The 23,523-nt window shown below is 45.6% G+C and overlaps 1 protein-coding gene across 2 annotated transcripts in view; it reads right to left on the bottom strand.

Moving 5' to 3' along the window:
* Positions 1-3,820: 3,820 nt before the first annotated feature.
* tbl3 (transducin beta like 3) overlaps positions 3,821-23,523 on the bottom strand; it is a 42,263-nt gene continuing 22,560 nt past the window's right edge. For both annotated transcript variants that reach the window (XM_055651107.1, XM_055651106.1), the window contains 12 exons: positions 22,503-22,561; positions 22,267-22,373; positions 21,339-21,486; positions 20,539-20,769; positions 19,067-19,137; positions 17,799-17,955; positions 16,431-16,489; positions 15,270-15,373; positions 9,702-9,773; positions 8,766-8,924; positions 7,579-7,669; positions 3,821-5,946 (listed from right to left, as the gene is read on the bottom strand). In XM_055651107.1, coding sequence (XP_055507082.1) covers positions 5,589-5,946; positions 7,579-7,669; positions 8,766-8,924; positions 9,702-9,773; positions 15,270-15,373; positions 16,431-16,489; positions 17,799-17,955; positions 19,067-19,137; positions 20,539-20,769; positions 21,339-21,486; positions 22,267-22,373; positions 22,503-22,561 — 1,616 coding nt within the window. In that variant the 3' untranslated portion in view covers positions 3,821-5,588. The remainder of the gene's footprint in view (positions 5,947-7,578; positions 7,670-8,765; positions 8,925-9,701; positions 9,774-15,269; positions 15,374-16,430; positions 16,490-17,798; positions 17,956-19,066; positions 19,138-20,538; positions 20,770-21,338; positions 21,487-22,266; positions 22,374-22,502; positions 22,562-23,523) is intronic.

Here is a 23,523-nt window from a genome sequence, read left to right as displayed (position 1 = left end):
GTAATCAGTCTGCCTAAAACTGACATGGTGACACAGTGGCGCAGCGGTAGAACTGCTGCCTTACAGCACCAGAGCACCGGGTTCGAACCTGACTACGAGTGCTGTCTACGCGGAGTTTGCATGTCCTCCCTGTGACCACTCCGGGTGCTCCCCTTTCCTCCCACACTCCAAAGACAGGTTTATATGTTAATTGTCCCTCGTGGGGGGGGGGGGGGGGGGGGGGGGGGGGGGGGGGGGTATGATTTGCTGGTCGACACAGATCGGTGGGCCGAAGGGCCTTTTCTGTGCTATATCTCTAAAGTCTAAGGTAAAGTCTAAACTGATGGAAAAGAATAAACATGAGATTTAATGATGCAAGCCAGCTGGGCTGTGTAGGCTCTAGGCTTTTGGGAATACTGGACGTGTATTGACCAGCGCCGAGAAAATAAAAAAAATAAAAATCAGGCATTGGCGGCCTGTGCCGTTCGATCACGCCGGAGGCCGTGACCCCTGATGGCCCGGCAAAACGGATAATCCAGAAAGTCTCTGGAACCAAGGGTGCCAGCAAACCGATGCTGGACCTGTAATCTGCTTTGAACCTGGCCTCATTAACCTACATATTACTTTTGACAACACATTCCAAATATCTTATATAATAACATTGTAGGAAGTCATTCAATGCGGCAAGGCATTCAAAGCGCAAGCCGGAATTAAAACACAATGGTTAGCAACAACATAGCAAATTCTCTCCCGCGATCCCTGCTGCAATGATTTGCATGAGATTTAATATATTCCTGGAATCCACACGTTGGGTTCAATGACTAGAAGGAAATGGTAAGGAATGGGGGAAGTGCAGGAAAAGATTGGACTAATTACAGATATTTTATGACCATTGTAACTCTTCATATCAGCAACACTGAACAGTACTGATAGCTCAGATTCAGATTCAGATTCAATTTTAATTGTCATTGTCAGTGTACAGTACAGAGACAACGAAATGCATTTAGCATCTCCCTGGAAGAGCGACATAGCCAATGATTTGAATAATTAATAATAAGTGTCCGGGTGGGGGGGGGGGGTGGTGATTGGCGGTCACTGAGGTACGTTGTTGAGCTGCCGGGAAGAAGCTGTTCCTCGACCTGCTGGTTCGGCAACAGAGAGACCTGTAGCGCCTCCCGGATGGTAGGAGGGTAAACAGTCCATGGTTGGGGTGAGAGCAGTCCTACGCACAAGAGAGCAGTAGCTACGTGAGAGCAGTAGCTACGCACAAAGAGACCTGATTAATATCAAACGATGCTACATCCAAGGGCCAACAGCTTCATTACCAGAATAGGGGATTAGTCCTTCCAGAGCAGCTTTCACACCACCGTACTGAAGAAGATGGTCAGGAGATTTGTTTCTCAGGAGGATCTGGATGACATGTTGAGCCTCGTGACAGTTTCTAGAGCTGGTGTTCCACACCATGCTAAACTTTAATATCGACTCTAAGGAAAATAAATGCACTTGTCAAGTTTAAGATGATTTTTGGTTCAGATTAGTTTAGAGATACAGCGCGGAAACAGGCCCTTCAGCCCACCAAGTCCATGCCGACCGGTGATCCCCGCACACTTACACTATCCTGCACACACACACTAGAGACTATTTACAATTATACCAAACATGTTAACCTGCAAACCTGTATGTCTTTGGAGTGGGGGAGGGAAACAGAGATCCCGGGTAAAACCAACGCAGGTCACGGGGAGAACGTACAAACTCCACACAGACAGGTTAAACCTGGTCTCTGGCGCAGTGAGGCAGCAGCTCTACCAGCTGCGTTGCCATACCGCCCAAAGATTATTAATGATTAGGCATTTCAGTTGAATGGCCTTGTAGATCCCTTAGACCTTGCAATCCCACCGAAAATCATCAGTTCTGATACTACTGTCTCCTTGGACAAGCACCCGCAGTCAGAATCGAACCTGGGTCTCTGGCGCTGCAAGGCAGCAACTCTACTGCTGCGCCACTGTGCCGCGCACTTAATTCATTGGAACAATGTAAACTTCAAGCACGTAACATCAAAACATTTGTCTTCCCCCAACAATGAACATTCTCATTCTATGGGGATGAGTCAGTGTAGAATGGAACAATGATAGTAAAACACCTCAAGGAAACAAGCACAAAAAATGAGAGGCCAGTAAAGTATAAGTGGTCCATTGTCAGGGTTCCTGGAATGCCACAAAACACTTCCTCGTGCAGCACTCCCACAGACGTACAATTGCCAGGTAGGGACAAGCACTCAGAAACTGACAATTCTCTAACCCATAAGGGGATTGCAAGTAACAAGTAACAACAAGTAACAAGTAGCCTTTGTTGTCATTCAGACCTTGCAGTCTGAATGAAATTTAGCTGCCTTGCAGTCCTACATATAGTAAAAATGACAAAACACACAATAAACACAAATTAACATCCACCACAGTGAGTTCACCAGGCACCTCCTCACTGTGGTGGAAGGCAAAAGTCTTAAGTCTTTGTCTCATCCCTTCTTATTCTCACTCTGCTCCGAGGCCGCTGCCGCTGTCCCAGCCGCCGCTGTCGTTCCACTGGGCCCGCGGTCGGGTCGAGTGGCCACTGCCGCCGGAACGTGCCCCAGCTCCGAGTTCTGGTCGCCACTGTCCCAGCTCCGAGGCCAGGCCGCCGCTGCTGCTGCCACCTATTGTCTATTAATTGTTATACCACATCAACCACATTTCCTTCATTAATTTGCTCCATTACTCCATCAAAACACTGTCACGTTAATTAACCATGATTGCCTTTTCACAAATCAATGTCGATTTTCTCCAATAGCTGCATGCATACTTGTCTCGGTTTTTGCAAATCCTGTCTCTGACTATTGTTTACAGAAAATAAGTTCCAGGAGCAGAATTAGGCTATTTGGACCACCAAGTCCACTCTGCCATTCAATCATGGCTGATCTATATTTTCCTCTCAACACCATTCTCCTGCTTTCTCCCCGACACTAATATCAATCAAGAATCTGGTCATCTCCCCCTTAAAAATATTAATTAACTTCACCTCCACAACTTTGAGGCAATGAATTCCACAGATTCACCACCATCCGACTAAAGAAATTCCTCATCTCCCTCCTAAAGGTACTTCCTTTCATCCTGAGGCTATGGCCTCTGGTCCAAGACTCACCCATTAATGGAAACATCCTCTCCACATCCACTCTATCCTGGCCTTTCAGAATTCAGTAAATTTCAATGGGGGGGTGCCCCCTCGACCGTTTAAACTGCAGCGAGCATAGGCCTAGTGCCGTCAAATCATATGTTCTGAACCCTCTCCAATGCCAGCACATCCTTCCTCAGAGATGGGGGCCCAAAGTGCTCACAATACTCCAAATGCAGTCTGACCAGTGCCTTATAAAGCCTCAGCATTACATCCCTGGTTTTATAGTCTAGTCTGTATATTGGCACTATCCTATGCAATAGGGACACCGACAATATACCATTTCTTTTTTACCGAAGCCAATTAACCTACAAACCTGCATGTCTTTAGAATGTGGGACGAAACCGGAGCACCTGGAGGAAACCCACGTGGTCACAGCGAGAATGTACAAACAGCACACTTAGTCAGGATCGAACCCAATCTAACGCTGTAAGGCAGCAGCTCTACCGTTGAGCCACCGTGCTGCCCTATTAATTAATTAAAAGGTACATTTCCATTCTTAGTGCAAGTCTCATTTCTTCTGTACAGACAAAAATGTTAAACGTATCTAGCAAGCTAAAACAATAAATTAACAGATTGAGCAAGTTATGTGCAAATTATCTGCCACCTACGTAGAGGTCTAAGTGACTCAGCCCATTGCTTTATTGACACGGTCAGCTCAGGAATAGATTTTATTGTTTAGACCGAGCTTATGCTAACAGCCAAATGACAAAGAGAGTATTTTCAAAAACGAAACATTGACCAAGTGAAGTTTTATCATTGTCGTGATCTCATCTTAAAAATATGCATTCAACCGAGTCAGCTTAGTGACATTATTTGTGGCTGAATGGTTACTTTTGACAGTTACTGAGTACTACTGCTTAATCCCAAGAAAAAGCCACACTTGCAGAGCAGAAAAACGGCAAAATATCTTTAATTTCTATTCATCTGGGATCATCCTCCATTATTGTTTCGTACACAATGCAATTGGGATCCACGTGTCTTCCCGGGGGCAGCTAGATGCAAGCCAATTGATGTTAAAGCACCAGAGATAGGCACAGAGTGCTGGAGTAACTCAGTTGGTCAGGTAGCAATTCTGGAGACAAAGGATGGGTGATGTTTTGGATCGGGACAATAGACAATAGGTGCAGGAGTTGGCCATTTGGCCCTTCGAGCCAGCACCGCCATTCAATGTGATCATGGCTGATCATCCCCAATCAGTACCCCGTTCCTGCCTTTTCCCCATATGCCCTGACTCCTCTATCTTTAAGAGCCCTATCCGGCTCTCTCCTGAAAGCATCCAGAGAACCTGCCTCCACCGCCCTCTGAGGCAGAGAATTCCACACTCACAACTCTCCGTGAGAAAAAGTGTTTCCTGGTCTCCGTTCTAAATGGCTTACCCCTTATTCTTACACTGCGGCCCCTGGTTCTGGACTCCCCCAACATCGGGACCCTTCATCGCACTGAAAATAGGGGGTTTGAATTTCAGTTTATTGAAAACGGTATCTGTCAACTTGCAGGAATAACCGCTCAACTGATTACTGACAGAACGTTAAAATCTCCATCTCAACAGAAGATCAAGATTATTCAGCTCAAATTGATGACTCACTTGTGGCGCAAGGGAAAGGAAAGCTTTGCTAGCCTGAAGATAAGACTTAAGAGAAAATAGCCAGGAGGAACTAAGTTGTTCACTTCTGGAAAATGCCAAGTGCAACAGCTTTATATCAAGCTACATTGTTTCAATGAATTTTGAATGAATTGAAAATAGATTCTTCATTAATTTAGAAGCATTTAACATTGCACCAAGTCCTAGGTACAAAACATACTGAACATTTCAATGATGACAATACAGGAAGAAAAAATTTAATTGTCCTTTTTATTATCACTTAGTAAAATGGGCAGTTAGCGTTTATAGTGCGAAAACCAATGTTTTACGCAATGGTGTTCATCAAGATATCACCTTTAAAAAAGTGTTTAGCAAGATGGAAACTTTATTGTAAAATTGTGGTCTGAAAGTATAAAATTGGAATTGCCATTTTTAAAGCAACATCAGGGGTCATGGGGAGAAGGCAGGAGAATGGGGTTGAAGGGGAGAGTTAGATCAGCCATGATTGATTGCCGGAGTAGACTTGATGGGCTGAATGGCCCAATTCATAGAAATATTCTGTTGTGCTGCTGCAAGAATTCCATGGTTCTTATCTGGGACTATTAGACAATGGAACATTATTGGCTCTCTTTAATTCTGCTCCCATCACTTCTGAACTTATTTTCCCCAGAGAGGAAAGGAATTCATGAATTATATGGCTTAAAACGCCCAATGCCTGGTATTAAGCATCAAAGTTAGGACTAATTGCAAATCAGTTCATATGCAGAGAGTTTACAGCACATCCTGAAGACTGCAGCCTTTCCGAAGCCTTGACAAAGCGTCATTTCATTTTGAGAGACTTTGATTTATTTTTGATGCGAGGTTGGTTTGGTTTCACTTTTTCCACAATTGTCTTTTCCATCTGATCCCCAGCATCCTCGTCTTCCTCCGAGCCACTCGTATATTCTAACTGTGGCTCCAAATTCTCTTTGAAGAACCCCCCAGCTGCATGGAGACGCCTCGGTTTGTTGCAACTTCCTTCGTCTGATGCAATGGAGTCGCTATCGTAACCTTCACTTTCTTCAGACTCGCTGTCGTTGATTTTTTGTGTAATCATCGCACTTTCGTTCCAAGGAGCTGTTCTGTCCATTGGCATTGATGGCTCTATTTCCATTTCTTCAGTCTGTAGGTCAGGATCACTAAACGAAAAGTAGACGGAAGTATGTAAAATGATGTGGGGTATAGATAGGGTACACACACCACACACACACACACACCCACACACACACATACACCACCCACACACACACACACCACCCACACACACACACACACACACACACCCACACACACACACAGACACACACACACACACACACACACACACACACACACACACACACCACCCACACACACACACACACTCACACACTCAGACACACACACACCCACACACACACACACACACACACACACACACCACCCACCACACACACTACACACCCCCACACACACACCACCCACACACACACTACACACAACCACACACACACACAGACACACACCACACACACCACCCACACACACACACACACACACACACACACCCCCCCCCACACACACACACCAACACACACAAACAAACACACCCACACACACCCCACACCCACCACCCACACACACCACACACACACCCACCAACACCCAACACAAACCACACACACACACACCACCCACCACACACACCCACACACACCACCCACACACCACCCACACACACCACCCACACACACCACCCACACACACCACCCACACACACCACCCACACACCACACACCACCCACACACACCACCCACACACACACACCACACACACACACACACCACCCACACCCACACACTACACACAACCACACACTACACACAACCACACACACACTACACACAGACAGACGCCCAGACAGACAGACAGACGCCCAGACAGACAGACAGACAGACAGACAGGAGGGTGGTGAGGCAGATACAACAGCAGTATTTAAGAGATTTTTGGACAGGCACACATAAACGCAGAGATTGGAGAGATATGGATTATGTGCTGGCAGATAAGAGTTGGTCATGACATTGTGTTTAGCATGGACATTATGGGTCGAAGGGCCTGGGATGTGCTGCACTGTTCAATGTTTTAATAGCAAAACCAACTTCATTTGATCATTAAATCCCTCCAACTGGCGTAACAAATCAATGACAAAAAGATCTCTAATTAATGACCAGTTCTATGTTCAATAGCTATTGCTCTCTTGTCACTTGTTGCCTCCTATCTGTCTCCACCTCTTCCTTTCTTTTTCTCGCCCCTCCCCTCCCCTCCCCCCCATCAGTCTGAAGAAGGGTCTCGACTCGAAACGTCGCCTATTCCTTCGCTCCATAGATGCTGCCTCACCCGCTGAGTTTCTCCAGCATTTTTGTCTACCTTCGAAATCATCTGGAGATTAGTTACAGTTGTCTTAATACCATAGCTACGCAGAAACCCTTTGAGAGAAGCTGGAGGTAATATGTGATCTAGGATATCAGGCCTTTGTCTTGGACACAAAGCATTGTATTCACATTTCTGCAACTGTTTTTATTCCCAACTCCCTAGATTACCATCTCTCTGAAGTCAAAAAGTTCCAATTATTGAAATTATGAATAGTCATAAACGAGTAGTCATTCAAACCGTATCAATAACTTTCTTTTGAAATTAATAGCAGCAATTAAATTTACAATGTATGGCAGATCCGAGCCAAGTGCAAACACTCCCATGACATTCTGTTCAGTCATGTGTAGTCTGTACATACCTGGATTTGCCAGTCACTCTCATATTCTGCCACATATAATCCAAAAACATCGAAGCCTGCAGCAATCTGTTGATTCTCTGGAAGTGCCGCTCTGTAGGTATTCAGTGAAAGGAAATTCAGCTTCAGAGGATAGAAATTGCAGTTCAACGTAATCAGTCTGCCTAAAACTGACACGGTGACACAGTGGCGCAGTGGTAGAACTGCTGCCTTACAGCACCAGGTTTGAACCTGACTACGAGTGCTGTCTACGCGGAGTTTGCATGTCCTCCCTGTGACCACGTGGGTTTTCTCCGGGTGCTCCCCTTTCCTCCCACACTCCAAAGACAGGTTTATATGTTAATTGTCCCTCGTGTGTTTGGGGGGGGGGGGGGGGGTATGATTTGCTGGTCGGCCCGGATCGGTGGGCCGAAGGGCCCTTTTCTGTGCTATATCTCTAAAGTCTAAGGTAAAGTCTAAACTGATGGAAAAGAATAAACATGAGATTTAATGATGCAAGCCAGCTGGGCTGTGTAGGCTCTGGGCTTTTGGGAATACTGGACGTGTATTGACCAGCGCCGAGAAAAGGAAAAAAAAAAATCAGGCATCAGCGGCCTGTGCCGTTCGATCACGCCGGAGGCCGTGACCCCTGATGGCCCGGCAAAACGGATAATCCAGAAAGTCTCTGGAACCAAGGGTGCCAGCAAACCGATGCTGGACCTGTAATCTGCTTTGAACCTGGCCTCATTAACCTACATATTACTTTTGACAACACATTCCAAATATCTTATATAATAACATTGTAGGAAGTCATTCAATGCGGCAAGGCATTCAAAGCGCAAGCCGGAATTAAAACACAATGGTTAGCAACAACATAGCAAATTCTCTCCCGCGATCCCTGCTGCAATGATTTGCATGAGATTTAATATATTCCTGGAATCCACACATTTACCATATAACCATATAACAATTACAGCACGGAAACAGGTCATCTCGGCCCTACAAGTCCGTGCCAAACAAATTTAGTTCAATGACTTGAAGGAAATGGCAAGGAATGGGGGAAGTGCAGGAAAAGATTGGACTAATTACACATATTTTATGACCATTGTAACTCTTCATGTCAGCAACACTGAACAGTACTGATAGCTACGCACAAAGAGACCTTATTAATATCAAACTATGCTACATCAAAGGGCCAACAGCTTCATTACCAGAATAGGGGATTAGTCCTTCCAGAGCAGCTTTCACACCACCGTACTGAAGAAGATGGTCAGGAGATTCGTTTCTCAGGAGGATCTGGATGACATGTTGAGCCTCGTGACAGTTTCTAGAGTTGGTGTTCCACACCATGCTGAACTTTAATATCGACTCTAAGGAAAATAAATGCACTTGTCAAGTGTAAGATGCTTTTTGGTTCAGATTAGTTTAGAGATACAGCGCGGAAACAGGCCCTTCAGCCCACCAAGTCCATGCCGACCGGTGATCCCCGCACACTTACACTATCCTACACACACACACACACACTAGAGACTATTTACAATTATACCAAACATATTAACCTGCAAACCTGTATGTCTTTGGAGTGGGGGAGGGAAACAGAGATCCCGGGTAAAACCAACGCAGGTCACGGGGAGAACGTACAAACTCCGTAGTCAGGATCGAACCGGGTGTCTGGTGCTGTATTGGCCCTGTCCCACTCAGGGGATTTTCTAGGCAACTACAGGCGACTAGTTTGTCACCACATGTTCGCCGGGAGTAGTCTCCTCAGGCGCGCAAAAAGTCGTAGCGTCTTTCTGGTAGTCGCTAAACTTCCAACCCGTTGAAACATTTTTGGCGACAGTGGGTTTGATGCCAATGAGCGCAGTTGACGTAGGCGCTGGCGTAGGTTGGTCGGCGACCCCCAGCTACAAATATGGCAGTCGCCGGCAGTTTCCTAAAAAAAATCTCCGTGGGACAGGCCCACAAGGCAGCAACTCCACCGCTGCCCCGCCATTTATGTATTTATTTATTTGTTTGTCGATTTGGTTTGAATGTTAAGCGTTTTAAAAAACTAGCCACGATCATATTAAATGGTGGGACGGGCTTGAAGGGGTTCGGTGACCTACCCCTGCTCCTATTTTCTTGCGGGTTGTGATGGAACCACATACCTTTTTGATCTTGTCGCAATTTGAGTATTATTGATTCCAGTTTTTCCTGCCCATTACAATCGCCGAGAAGAGCTGTGAGAAAAGGAATTAGGAATGATTATTTCAAATAAAGATATGTTATGTGTAGATGCAAACAATTTTTTAATTTTATTTTTCAATTACTGGGCAGTTGTTTGGTAACAGCTACATTTATTTCAATTTTTTTTATAAGAACAGTTATATTTAGTTTAGTTTAGAGATACGTTCACACTGGTTCTTTGGTATCTCACTTTCAAATCCACTCCCGACACAAGGTGGGGGGGCAATGGTACAGTGCCCAATTAACCTACAAACCCACGCGTCTTTGGGATGTGGGAGGAAACCAGAGCACCAGGAGGAAACCCACGTGGTGACAGGGAGAACGAACAAACTCCACACAGACAGCACCCAAGGTCAGGATTAAACCTGGTCTCTGGCGCAGTGAGGCAGCAGCTCTACCAGCTGCGTTGCCATACCGCCCAAAGATTATTAATGATTAGGCATTTCAGTTGAATGGCCTTGTAGATCCCTTAGACCTTGCAATCCCACCGAAAATCATCAGTTTTGATACTACTGTCTCCTTGGACACGCACCCGCAGTCAGAATCCAACCGGGGTCTCTGGCGCTGCAAGGCAGCAACTCTACTGCTGCGCCACTGTGCCACGCACTTAATTCATTGGAACAATGTAAACTTCAAGCACGTAATATCAAAACATTTTTTTGTTTTTTTGATATTATGAGAGGCCAGAAAAATCCAAGAGGTCCATTGTCAGGCTTCCTGGAATGCCACAAAATACTTCATCGTGCAGCACTCCCACAGACGTACAATCGCCAGGGAGGGACAAACACTCAGAAACTGACAATTCTCTCACCCATAAGGGAATTGCTAGCGTAACTTAAGTAATCCGTGACCAATGCATACAAGGAATGCTTCCGACTCACCTTCCCCATTTCCCAGAATACAAGGAGACAGCAATGCAAATTACATACGCATTATACAATTACATGCAGTGACAACTCCGTGAGCAACAATGTTACATAGAAAATAGGTGCAGGAGGAAGCTATTCGAGCCATCACCGCCATTCATTGTGATCATGGCTGATCGTCCCCAATCAATAACCCGTGCCTGCCTTCTCCCCATATCCCTTGATTCCACCAGGTGCTAGAGCTCTATCTAACTCTCTCTTAAATCCATCCAGTGATTTGGCTTCCACTGCTCTCTGTGGCAGGGAATTCCACACATTCACAACTCTCTGGGTGAAAAAGTTTTTTCTCACCTCGGTCTTAAATGGCCTCCCCTTTATTCTAAGACTGTGGCCCCTGGTTCTGGACTCGCCCAACATTAGGAACATTTTTCCTGCATCTAGCTTGTCCAGTCCTTTTTATAATTGTATATGTTTCAATAAGAACGCCCCTCATCCTTCTAAACTCCAGTGAATACAAATCCTAGTCTTTTCAATCTTTCCTCATATGACAGTCCCACCATCCCACGGATCAATCTCGTGAACCTACGCTGCACTGCCTCAATCACAAGGATGTCCTTCCACAAATTAGGAGACCAAAACTGTACACAATACTCCTGATGTGGTCTTACCAGAGCCCTATACAGAACCCGGCAGAAGAACCTTTCTAATCCTATACTGAAATCCTCTTGCTCAAGATGGCGGCGCTGGCTTAACAGCTGCGGCCCACCTGCAGTCCGTCTGTTTTTTTTCTTTCGTTTTGTTCCTTGTCATGTTTTAGTTAATTTTTGTTTTATTAAGTTGTATATGTGTGTGGGTGGGGTGGGAGAAACATGCTTTGGTCTCTTCCTTCGGGGGATGCGACTTTTTCTTCGGTCGTATTCCCCATCCCCGTCTCCGTCTGCGCCGAGGCCTAATGGCGGAGCTGGCGGCATCGGAGCTGTAGCAGCGGCAGCAGCGGCGGAGACCCGACTCGGCCCTGGAGCTGTGGCGGCAGCAGCAGCGGTGGAGACCCGACTCGGCCCCGAAGCTGTAGCGGCGGCAGCAGCAGCAGTGGCAGCGGAGACCCGACTCGGTCCTGAAGCTGTGGCGGAGGCAGCGACCACCCGCAGAGTTTGAGCCGTCGCCTCGGCGCAGAGGGAGAACAAAGAGGGAAGAGACAGAGACTTTAAGATTTTGCCTTCCACCACAGTGAGGAGGTGTTTGGTGAACTCACTGTGGTGGATGTTAAATTTGTGTTGATTGTGTGTTTTTGTCATTTTTTAAATTATATGTATGACTGCAGGGAAACAAAATTTCGTTCAGACCGAAAGGTCTGAATGACAATAAACGAATCTAATCTAATCTAAAAATTGTTATGAAGGCCAACATTCTATTAGCTTTCTTCACTGTTGAATATATTTGTGCCGGTACCTTATCCAACTGAGCAGGCAACTGAACCATCCTATCACCAACTGAAGGGAGCGGTCCTGAGCTACTATCTACCTCATTGGAGACACTCAGACTCTCTTTGATTGGACTTTACTACTTTGCACTAAACATTATTCCCTTTATCATGTACCTGTACTGTGTGGATGGCTCGATTGTAATCATGCACAATCTTTCCGCTGACTGGATAGCACGCAACAAAAGCTTTTCACTGTACCTCGGTGCACGTGACAATAAACTAAACATTTACACAAATCATGTCTCTTCAACCATATCGGTAGAAACTGCAGATGCTGGTTTAAACCAAAGATAGACACAAAAAGCTGGGGCGACTTAGTGGGTCAGACAGCATCTTTGGAGAAAAGGAATGGGTGACATTTCGGGGTGAGACTCGAGTCTGGCGAAGTGCCTCGACCCGAAACTTCACCTATTCCTTTACTCCAAAGATGCTATTTGACCCGCTGAGTCTTTTCAACCAGTGGTACATGTACCCCAAAACTCCCCAATCCTTAGTGGGGTTCTAGCTCCTCAATATGTGCCAGGCGGTGGGAAGGGTGGTGAGGGAGTGGTGAGGGTGGGAGTTCACCCCTCAGTCTCCTGGGCTCCAAGAGAGGGAATGAGAGACAGGGAGAAGGAATCACAGATAATTTAATGGAACATCGAGGCGAGAGACAGCAAAACTGAATGAAAGGTTGTTGGAAGCACACCAATTGGGGAAGGAAGAAAACAAGGGAGCTCCTCTCTCCACAGAAGCTGCCGGACCAGATGTATGTTTGCAGCTTCTAGTTTTTATTTGGTGTTAACACTTTAACTCCCATTCCCACACTGACCTTTCTGTCCTGGGCCTCCTCCACTGTCAGAGTGAGGTCCAACGCAAATTGTAGGAACACCACCTCATATTTCGCTTGGGCAGCCTCCAGCCAACCCAGCGGTATAAATATGATATATTTACAGCAGAGATAGGTAGATTCTTGATCAGTACGGGTGTCAAAGGTTATGGGGAGCAGGCAGGAAAATGGGGTAGGAGGGAGATTTTTCTTGGATTGGACAGGCTAGATGCAGGAAAAATGTTCCCCGTGTTGGGGGAGTCAAGGTTTAAGAATAAGGAGTAAGCCATTTAGGACTGAGATAAGGGAAAACTTTTTCACCCAGAGAGTTGTGAATTCTCTGCCACAGAAGGCACCGGACGCCAATTCACTGGATATTTTCAAGAGAGGTAGATATAGCTCTGAGGGCTAATGGAATCAAGGGATATGGGGAGAAAGCAGGAACTTGGTACTGATTTAGGATGATCAACCATGATCATATTGAATGGCGGTGCTGGCTCGAAGGGCTGAATGGCCTAGTCCAGCACCTATTTTCTATGTTTCTAGTACATGTTCCTTCCAACTAGGTGGCATCCACCAGCAATCTTCTTGACTCAAGTTTCCTCCCTGTTACATGCCAGTGAAATCACAATGCCCGTCCCCATCACTTGAACACTGTCCCAATCTACCTCCACAGATGTCCTGCCCCCTCCCCCCACACTGAGTGTGAGCTGATCACCACTACCACCCACCAAGGTCACGTTGGGGCAGTTTCCAATTTGACCGCAGCATCCCAAAGACATGCTAGTTTGTAGGTTTAGTTTAGTTTAGAGATACAGGGAGGGCACACCGAGTCCGTAGAGACCCTCGATCCCCAGAGAGGGACAATGTGGTGGTGGCCCGTCGGTAATGAGAATGGAGGGTTGTGCAGTCTCAATTGTGGTGAGTTCTGACATGGCTCACGAGTCTGAGTAGAGAAGAGGGCTGCACAAAAACCTGTGCGTGAGTGAGTTTAAGGTGGAGAAGCTGTCTGACCCTCTTGGCCGCAGAAGTCAGAGTCCAGCGGTATGAAAAGTCATCACGGCTGGAGACTTCTTGGCTGCAGTGGATGGCCACGTCGTCGCTAGTGCTCTGACTAACCCTTCACATTCCACAGTGCGTCGCTGCATCGCCTTACATATACATAGATACATATATAATCAACATCCAACCACATTAGGACCAGCGCCTCCTGCTGTGATGGAAGGCACAAAAGTCAATTCTCCTCGGTCTGCGGTCCCGTGGTCGGGGCCCTGAAACCCTCCGCAGTCGCCGCTACAGACGGCTCGATGTACAGGCCCCCTCGCCGGGACGGTGGAAACTCTGATGTCGGGACGGATCAGACGAGCCGGAATTCCCGAGTCGGCCGCTTCCCACCGGTGACCGCGGCTTCATGATGAACCACGGGCCGCGCGGTCGGAGCACCTCTTCTGGCAAATCCTCGGCAAAGGTCGCAGGCAGCTCGGCGATGTTAAAGTCCGTGCAGCGCCCGCGGCGAGAAGCTCCACGATGTTAGGGCAGGCCCCCGTGATCGGAGCCCCAACATCGGCGATCCTCGGCGTAGGACCGCAGCTCCGCGATTGAAGGCCACGCCACGCCTGTTGCTGAAGCTCTGGGCCAGTCGGCGATCGGAAAGGCCGTGCCAATTCAGTTGGTTGGCCACGAGGGAGGCAAAAATTGCAACACGGAGAAAAATTGCATTTCCGCCGAGGTAAGTGACTGGTTACAGTTTCCCGATTCCCCCTAGCACCCCCGGCGCAAAACACACCGAGGGACACTGATGCACATATTGGGACACACTAAAAATAACAAAGTGGAAAGCGGGGGTCTGCCACGCGCGGCGCCATCTTGGGATCCCTCATCTTGGGACAATTTCCACTTATACCAAGTATTCAAACCCAAGCCAATTAACTTACAAAGCTGTACGTCTTTGGAGTGTGGGAGGAAACCGAAGATCTGGGAGAAAGCCCACGCGGTCATGGGGGGAAGGTACAAACTCCGTACAGACAGCACCCGTAGCCAGGGTCGAACCCGGATCTCAGGCGCTGCGAGCACTGCAAGGCATCAACTCTACCGCTGCGCCACCATGCTGTTCCCCAATTGGCCTCGGTAAATTGCGTAGGAATTGGATGTGAAAGCCAGATAACATAGAACCAGTGTGAACGAGTGATCGATGGTCGCTGTTAACACGGTGGGCCGAAGGGCCTGTGTCCATGATGTATTTTTCCAATCCATTCCGAGGGTTATTCATTCCAATTATTGCTGAGTACATTTACATTAATTAAGCAAAAATAGAAGAAGACATTATATTTACCTTTAATCACGGAGAGTACTGTTTGGGGATGGTCCAAAGAGATGGCCAATCCCAAAGCTTTCAAGTATTTCTTCTCATGCAATAAATTAGATAATTCTTGTCGCCTGGCAGGGAAATATTCATTTTAATGTGAAAAATCAAACGCAGCTCTGACAAGAGCAGCCAAACTTACTGTAGTGGTAAGATAATTAAATAAAATAGAAACTCAAACTCAAATTGTGCAACAACATTTAAGGGATCACCCCGTACATGTTTGTCATTGTAGAGTCATACGGCACGGAAACAGGCCCTTCAGCCCACTTGTCAATGCTGACCAAGATGCCCTATCTTTGCTAACACCAATAATTACACAAAACATCAGGAGTTAGTGCTTTCATCTTTGCTGCTTCCTACCATTTCCAGTAGTCATGCAAACTTGTTTACATTTCATACAAATGCATAATATTTTGTTTGCTTGTGGACAGAAGAATAGTTGAACAGACTTCTGTTGCAGTTTTTTCCCTCAGTCAAGGGGCTGTATTGATGTTACAAGTTTAATAAGGCACCTCACGTGTGACATCAACAGTGCATCCTTTCCTTGTTTGAAGAGAGAAAAAGAAGGGACGTGGGCAGGTGAGTAGTGTAGATGGGGCATCTTGGTGGGCATGAACAAGTTGGGCCGAAGGGCCTGTTCCCATGCTGTATGACTCTATGACCAACATAAGCACCGTATGTAGGATTTTTAATAACATCACAACTTGTGTCAATCTCTAATTCTATAGACTCTGTGAATTTTAGCTTGTTCAAAGGAAGTGGTTTTGTTACAGAAATCAGTGGAGGGCTTAGTGAATGCCTTGTCTCTCCCATGTTTCCTCTCTACAGACCCACTTTTCTTTTTGTCTTTTATTACTATACACCCTATTGTCTTTAACCATGTTGTTCCCCCTTTGACATTTAAAAACGCTCCCTGCCAGAAAAATCAGATACCCTTCGCGAGTTCTTTCTTCACCCACCCAACATCTCTGCATCATTACACATATTTTATCACAAGATTTCAGAGTCCCCAACCTTGCTTCAGAAACCTGAACTCCACTTCGCTCTCCACCATTGCTGCCCTGGATTTGTCTTTTTTGGTTGTTCAATCAAAAATTGTTATAAAAAAAAAAAAAAAAAAAATCTTACTTCAAAATTTGCTCTTCCTGTTTGGCCTGCTCTTCTGCAAGCTCCATCTCGGTGACATCCTGAAACGCACAAAAGAACATGCATAAAACTTGTCCCAGCATGATTTCTTTTTTTAACAAAGCCAGAGTACAAAAAGATTCAATTCTAAAAGTGTAAAAAAGAACTGCAGGTGCTGGTTAAAATCGAAGGTAGGCACAAAATGCTGGAGAAGCTCAGCAGGTGAGGCAGCATCTATGGCAGGGGTTGGGGAACCTTTTCATGGAGGAAGGCTGCATTAAGCTAGCTGTAATCTAACAAGGCCGCATCTAAGAAACTTCAATTAGATATACTTCAAAATGTACATTATTTTGTTAAAATAGCCCTCGTGACTTACTAATGTTTTAATTGTGGCCGTCAGTCAGGGAGGATTATTTTGTTGAATCTTCTTTTACTCTTTGGTATTTTAAATACGTTCATTTTAAGATTAAAATAAAAATAATAACAGATGAACAAAAACATATTCATAATAATAAAAAGATTTGTTCTACAAAATTTGGATTCATTCAAAAGGCCGCACTTAATGGCTTAGAATGCCACAGGTTCCCCACCCCTAATCTATGGAGAGAAGAAACAGGCCCTCCAGCCCAACCCATCCACACTGGCCAACATGTGGATGTGATCAGCCATGATCATATTGAATGGTGGTGCAGGCTCGAAGGGCCGAATGGCCTACTCCTGCACCTAATTTCTATGTTTCTATGTCTATGTCTCAGCTACACCAGTCCCACCTGCCAGCATTTGGTCCATGTATCCATTTGGTCCATGTATCCATTTGGTCCATGGCTCTACGGATAACATGGGTTACTCTGCTTCCAGAGATACCACTAAAGGAGGACCCAGATGATTCAAGTCAGTCGGTCATGCAGCAAGCAACACAACACAGAGGGAAATAGATGAGTAAACACTAATGGATAGTGGAACTGGGGAAAGGGCTTTCCATTCCTGGCATCCAGTGCAGGGATTATGCATTTGAAAAAAGGCACAAAGTGCTGGAGTAACTCAGCAGGTGCGGCAGCGTGAATGAAGGGCATGTCTCATCGAGGCTTCGGGTCGGGATCATTCTTCAGACACCGTCGTCCCGCGTCCTCCAGAGATGCTGCCTGACCAGCTGTGTTACTCCAGCACTTTGTGTTCAATAGAAGAGCGTGTCTCAATGTAGTGTCAGGGACGAAAAAGCTACAAAGCAGAATTCTCTCCCCCGACTAGAGACTGACAGCAGGAAAAGGAGCGTCATAATCAGACGACGAATAGAATTGTTAAAAAGACAGAGCTTGGTTCAGTGTAAAAGCCAGTAAAGCAGAATTCTAGTGGTGATTTAATTCATCTTACCTTCCAGATAATAATGCATGAATCTCCTGATCCAGTGACAACCAAGTCATCTTTCTTGTCAGAATGCAAACCCCACACCTTATTCTCATGGGCATCTATTGTTTTTACACATTCGTTCGTTTTAATGGTCCAGAGTTTCAGGAGACCATCAGACCCGCTGTGGATAACATAAACCAAAGGAACAAAGGACATTACTGTTATAGTTTCGAGATAAGGAGTGGAGACAGCTCTCCATGCTGCCCGCCGATTAGCCGTTCACATTAACTCAATGTCATCCCACTCTCGGATCTACTCCCAACACACGAGTGGCAATTTACAGAGGCCAATTAACGTACGGCCCGCACGTCTTCCGGAGTGTGGGAGGGAACAGGAGCACGCGGAGAAAACGCACACGATCACAGGGAGAATGCAAACTCCACACAGACAGCACCCAAGTTCAGGATTGAACCTGGGTCTCTGGTGCTGTCAGGCAGCAGCTCTACCACCTGAGCACAAATCTTTGAGTACAAAGGGCCCACCTCCCCAGGGAACGAGGATGAAGAGGGTCAGACGTGGAGAGGGAAGACAGTTCACGGGACGATCGGTTGGAGGCGAAGGCTGCCACCGGCTTTTGCAGCCCACCGAGCCCGGCCGACCAGCGATCCCCGCACGCTAACACTATCCTACACACGCTCGGGACAACATACAATTTGACCGAAGCCAATTAACATACAAACCCGAACACCTTTGGAGTGTGGGAGGAAACTAGAGCTCCCGGAGAAAACCCACGCAGGTCGTGGGGGAGAACGCACAAACTGCGTACAGATAGCACCCGTAGTCAGGATCGAACCCGGCTCGATGGCGCTGTGAGATAGCAACTCGACAGAGTTGCTGCCTTGCAGCGGATGCAGCGCCGGAGAACCGGGTTCGATCCTGACTACGGGTGCTGTCTGCACGGAGTTTGCACGTTCTCCCCGTGATCTGCGTGGGCTTTCTCCGAGATCCTCGGTTTCCACCCACACTCCAAAGACGTGCAGGTTTGTAGGTTAACTGGCTTGGTAAATGTTAAAATCCTCCCTTGTGGGATAGGATATTATGTGCGGACCCAGTGGTCGAAAGGGCCTGTTTCCACGCTGTATCTCTAAACTAAATAGTAGGTAACACATTTCCAGCACCTTTTTTGAGAGATTAGTAGAGATTTGTCCCTGTTCCAGCCTTAGTTTTAGAGATGCTAAGTGTTTTTTTTTTGTAAATAGAATAGTTGAGACCCACTTCGTATAAAACTGTACCTGGTCAACAGCTGAGTTCCACGGCTGACGAAAATTATTTTCAGTACCGATGCATCGTGGCCTTCAAACGTCTGAGAATAAAAACAGTTGGTTGAATGAATCTGGAAATTAAGCTGAAACTATAACCTCGCAGTAAATGGGGTCTTTGTTACGCGATAGCAAGAAAAACATGAATCTGTTGATTATTAACTGCAGCGACGCTTGTGGTAACCCCTTCACCTTGATTTGACACGGCTTCCCAGAGAGGCAATAATTCAATAGCGATTTCTCTAATGTGGTGGACTGCACTTGGATCTCACGGTGTAATGCCCTTGACAGTGGAGAAACCAAATGCAGATACATTCTTGCAAATACATCATGTGTGCCTTCATTGATTTGTATCTAAACCCACCTCTTGGTAAATCCACTGGTTTCATGGAGATATCCAGTAGACTGAAGCCCATAAAGTTAAATCAGCTAGACAATATCGAATAACATCCTTCGTGACCAGCAAAACCAAAGCCTCCAGTTCCTGTCTTAGATTTGAAATGGAGTTGAGGAATCTACGCTACCTGATTATTATGGTATGGTACTTTATTTCTCACATGTTCCGAGGCACAGTGAAATTCAGTTTTGTATAAAGTTCAGCACAAGTGTCACTATACATAAGCACTTAGACAAATACCAGATACCAGGGGTCACAGAGCAATGAGTAGGCCATTTAGGACTGAGATGAGGAAAAACTTTTCTCTACCCAGAAAGTTGTGAATCTGTGGAATTTTCTGCCACAGAAGGTAGTCAAGTCAAGTCAAGTCAAGTCAAGTCAAGTCAAGTCAAGTCAAGTTTATTTGTCACATACACATACGAGATGTGCAGTGAAATGAAAGTGGCAATGCTCGCGGAACAACAAAACAACCAAACAAATTATAAACACAATCATAACACACATATTATTTTACATAATAAAATATCCAGTGAAGTGGAGGCCAATTCACTGGATGTTTTCAAGAGAGAGTTAGATATAGCTGTTAGGCCTAAGGGAATCAAGGGATGTGGGGGGAAAAGCAAGAACGGGGTACTGATTTTGGATGATCATATGGAATGACGGTGCTCCTACTCCTGCACCTATTTTCTATGTTTAACTGTGGAGGAAGGAACTGCAGGTGCTGGTTTATATCTATTAAACATAGAAAATAGGTGCAGGAGAGGCCATTCGGGCTAGCATCGTCATTCAATCTGATCATGGCTGATCATCCAAAATCGGTACCCCGTTCCTGCTTTTCCCCCCATATATTAGATTAGCATCTAATATAGTACAAGTGTGTGGCAGTAGTACACCGAGTCAGTATACAGAGTCGCCAGTCTGGCACCATTTTCAAGTCCCAGTTGTTGTGAGTGGCATTGGAAATAAGGAGACCCAGTTGTATTTATCCTCCACCTCCCTCCCACATACAAGGTAACAGCCCCATTTGACATCATATTACATTTTCTACCTTTAAACAGTTGAAGTCCTGAAGCCCCCACAGTTTGACGGTGCCGTCTGCTGACGAGGTGCCAAGGATTTGGTCCACAGGGGAAAACTGGACGCACCAAATCCCACGTTTGTGGCCTCGGAATACTCCCAGGAGTGAGAAGTTGGAGCGAGACCAGAGCTTTGCGGTCCTGTCCTGCGAGCCCGTTGCTATCAGCTTGTCGTTCGGAGAAATGACCACGCTGTTTATGTCCTAAGAATGAAGACATAGGATGCGTTAAATAAAACAGATTTCTTCACAACTAATGAATAGTTTCATTTCCAATGCAGTAGCAGTCCTTAATAATTTTACATTCATTTCTGTCGTCCTTAGACACTGCTGTAAATTGCAATATACCTGAGAGTTGGAAGCAAACTAAAAGGCAGAGATAAATACAGTTTAGTTTATTGTCACGTGTACCGAGGTACAGCAAAAAGTTTCTATCGCGTGCTAACCAGTCAAAGAATAAATAATGCACGACAAAAAAGTCTGGTTAGAGGCGATTTTGAGGAGGGCTAAGAAATGAAAAGTTCTTAGCAGTTCAGAGAGTGAACCTCCCCTCCCACCCACCACTCTTCCATTTTCCTCTTTGGCGCTGCAGTTAAGCACGGCTGTTCACCGTTTTTCCAGAGGTGCTGCCTAACCCGCCGAGTTACTCTAGCACTTTATGTCCATCTTCGATATAAACGAGCACCTGCAGTTCCTTCCTCCACAGTTAAACACGATTGTTCGCTGTTGCTTTGGCACTGATTACATAAAGACTAGAATCTGCCATTGCTTACTTTGTCGTGAGCCTTCTCGGTCAAAGCAGCATGAAGGGCTTCAGGCTCTGCGGTTTGCTCCTCGCTCTGAGCTGCAGGGGGTTTTGTGACGTTCCACAGCTTTACGGTGCAATCCTGGCTTCCACTCACGATGAAATTCGCTTTCAATCTGCAATTAGTAAAATAATCGGGAGAGCGAATGAGCACAAGTTTTCACACGGTGTGTTCAATCGTGGTTGTGATGTTCAGGTATTGAGCACATCATCAGTAGGAGGCGTCAACAATCATTTTTCCAATATCCACATAAGGCACAATAAATAAATTTACGGGGCGGCACAGCGGTAGAGTTGCCTGGGTTTGATCCTGACTACGGGTGCTGTCTGTACGGAGTTTGTACGTTCTCCCTGTGACCGCATGGGTTTTCTCCGGTTGCTCCGGTTTCCTCCCACACTCCAGAGACGTACAGGTTTGTAGGTTAATTGGCTTCTGTAAAAATTGTCCTTAGTGTGTAGGATCAAACTAGTGTGTGCGTGGTCGCTGGTCGATGCGAACTCAGTGACCTGAAGGGCCCGTTTCCTCACTGTAACTCTAAACTAAACTAATAGAATTTTACTTCTGGCCACAAAAGGAGCACAGGTTGTCAAAAACCATAATCAAACAAGCAAGCATTACAAACTTTAAAATGAAACCATTTTAGTATCGTCTTTTTTCTGGCACATAGTGGTAGAGTAACTCAGCGGGACCGGCAGCAACCCTGGAGGACCCTCTCCTATCACATGCTGCCTGACCCGCTGAGTTACTCCAGCAATTTATGTCTTTTCTGGCAAACCAAAATCTGTTATATGTTGTTTCGACATCGTGTTTTCTCATTTCACTTCAAAGCATCTAACAAATTGTGCAGAAGGGATATGTTCAAAGGTTCAATTAAAAATGTTGACACCATACATACCGTGAGCAAGAAATAACACCAACAGAGTGAGCATGTCCTAACCCCTGTGCCACACATTTCACCTTGCCTGTCTCCTTATTCATTCTCCAGACTCGAATAGTTTTGTCCTGAAACGGGGGGGAAACACTTACAAATTCAAAAACTGATTTTGTGGCATTTATTGTACAATAAAACTGAATAATGACCTGTTGAGCCGTTACTATTTTATCAAAGTACTTTAATAAAATAAATCGTACCTTAGAACAGCTGGCAAATCTGGTCGCTTTTTCAAAAACATCCAGAGCTAATACCGTGTCTACAAATTAAAAAAAAGAGCTTTCTATCACCCACAGTATGGATTCAGCAGAAAACACTTACTACCTTATGACATATGTAACGGTCATGCAAAGCCCATCACGTACATGGCAGCTCCGAGCAGAGCAAATCCCAACAAGCTCAAGAGAGAGTTAGATTTAGCTCTTAGGGTGAAGGGAATCAAGGCATATGGGGAAAACACCGGACCGGGGGTACTGATTTTGGATGAATGGCCCACTCCTGCACCTATTTTCCATGTTCTATGTTAAGCTCCTTAAGCCCTTACAATTCTTTCACTTATTCCAGCCGCGTGTTCATCCCATTTAGTTATTTCTGCATGTACTGCACAAGGCTATTTATGACCGCAAACCTTGCTACTCTTTTTACACATGTAGCTACAACCCATTTTTGTGTTCTTTGCCGGCTCTCTTTCATGTTTTAGAAATACTTCCTTAAACAAAAGAGATGGCATTTGGCCAACTGATCCTTGTGATGGAACATAAGTGAGCAAGATGCATTGCCAGTAAAAAAAAAAAGCATTCACAAGATACACAAGAATGTGGGATTCAGTACTGAACTCTAAAATTGCTAGGTTTACTCTGAAAGAGTAAACCTAGCAATTATAGACCTGTTAGTTTGACGTCAGTGGTGGGAAAATTAATGGAAAGAATACTTAGAGATAATATATATAAGCATCTGGATAAACAGGGTCTGATTAGGAACAGTCAACATGGATTTGTGCCTGGAAGGTCATGTTTAACTAATCTTCTTGAATTTTTTGAAGATGTAACTCGGGAAATTGATGAGGGTAAAGCAGTGGATGTTGTGTATATGGACTTCAGTAAGGCCTTTGACAAGGTTCCTCATGGAAGGTTGGTTAAGAAGGTGCAATGGTTAGGTATTAATGGTGGAGTAGCAAGATGGATTCAACAGTGGCTGAATGGGAGATGCCAGAGAGTAATG

The sequence above is a fragment of the Leucoraja erinacea genome, chromosome 20 (assembly GCF_028641065.1).
Source record: "Leucoraja erinacea ecotype New England chromosome 20, Leri_hhj_1, whole genome shotgun sequence".
In the NCBI taxonomy this organism is placed as follows: Eukaryota; Metazoa; Chordata; class Chondrichthyes; order Rajiformes; family Rajidae; genus Leucoraja; species Leucoraja erinaceus.
The sequence above is the reverse complement of the archived record's forward strand: the minus strand, read 5'-3'. Positions and strand labels throughout refer to the sequence as shown.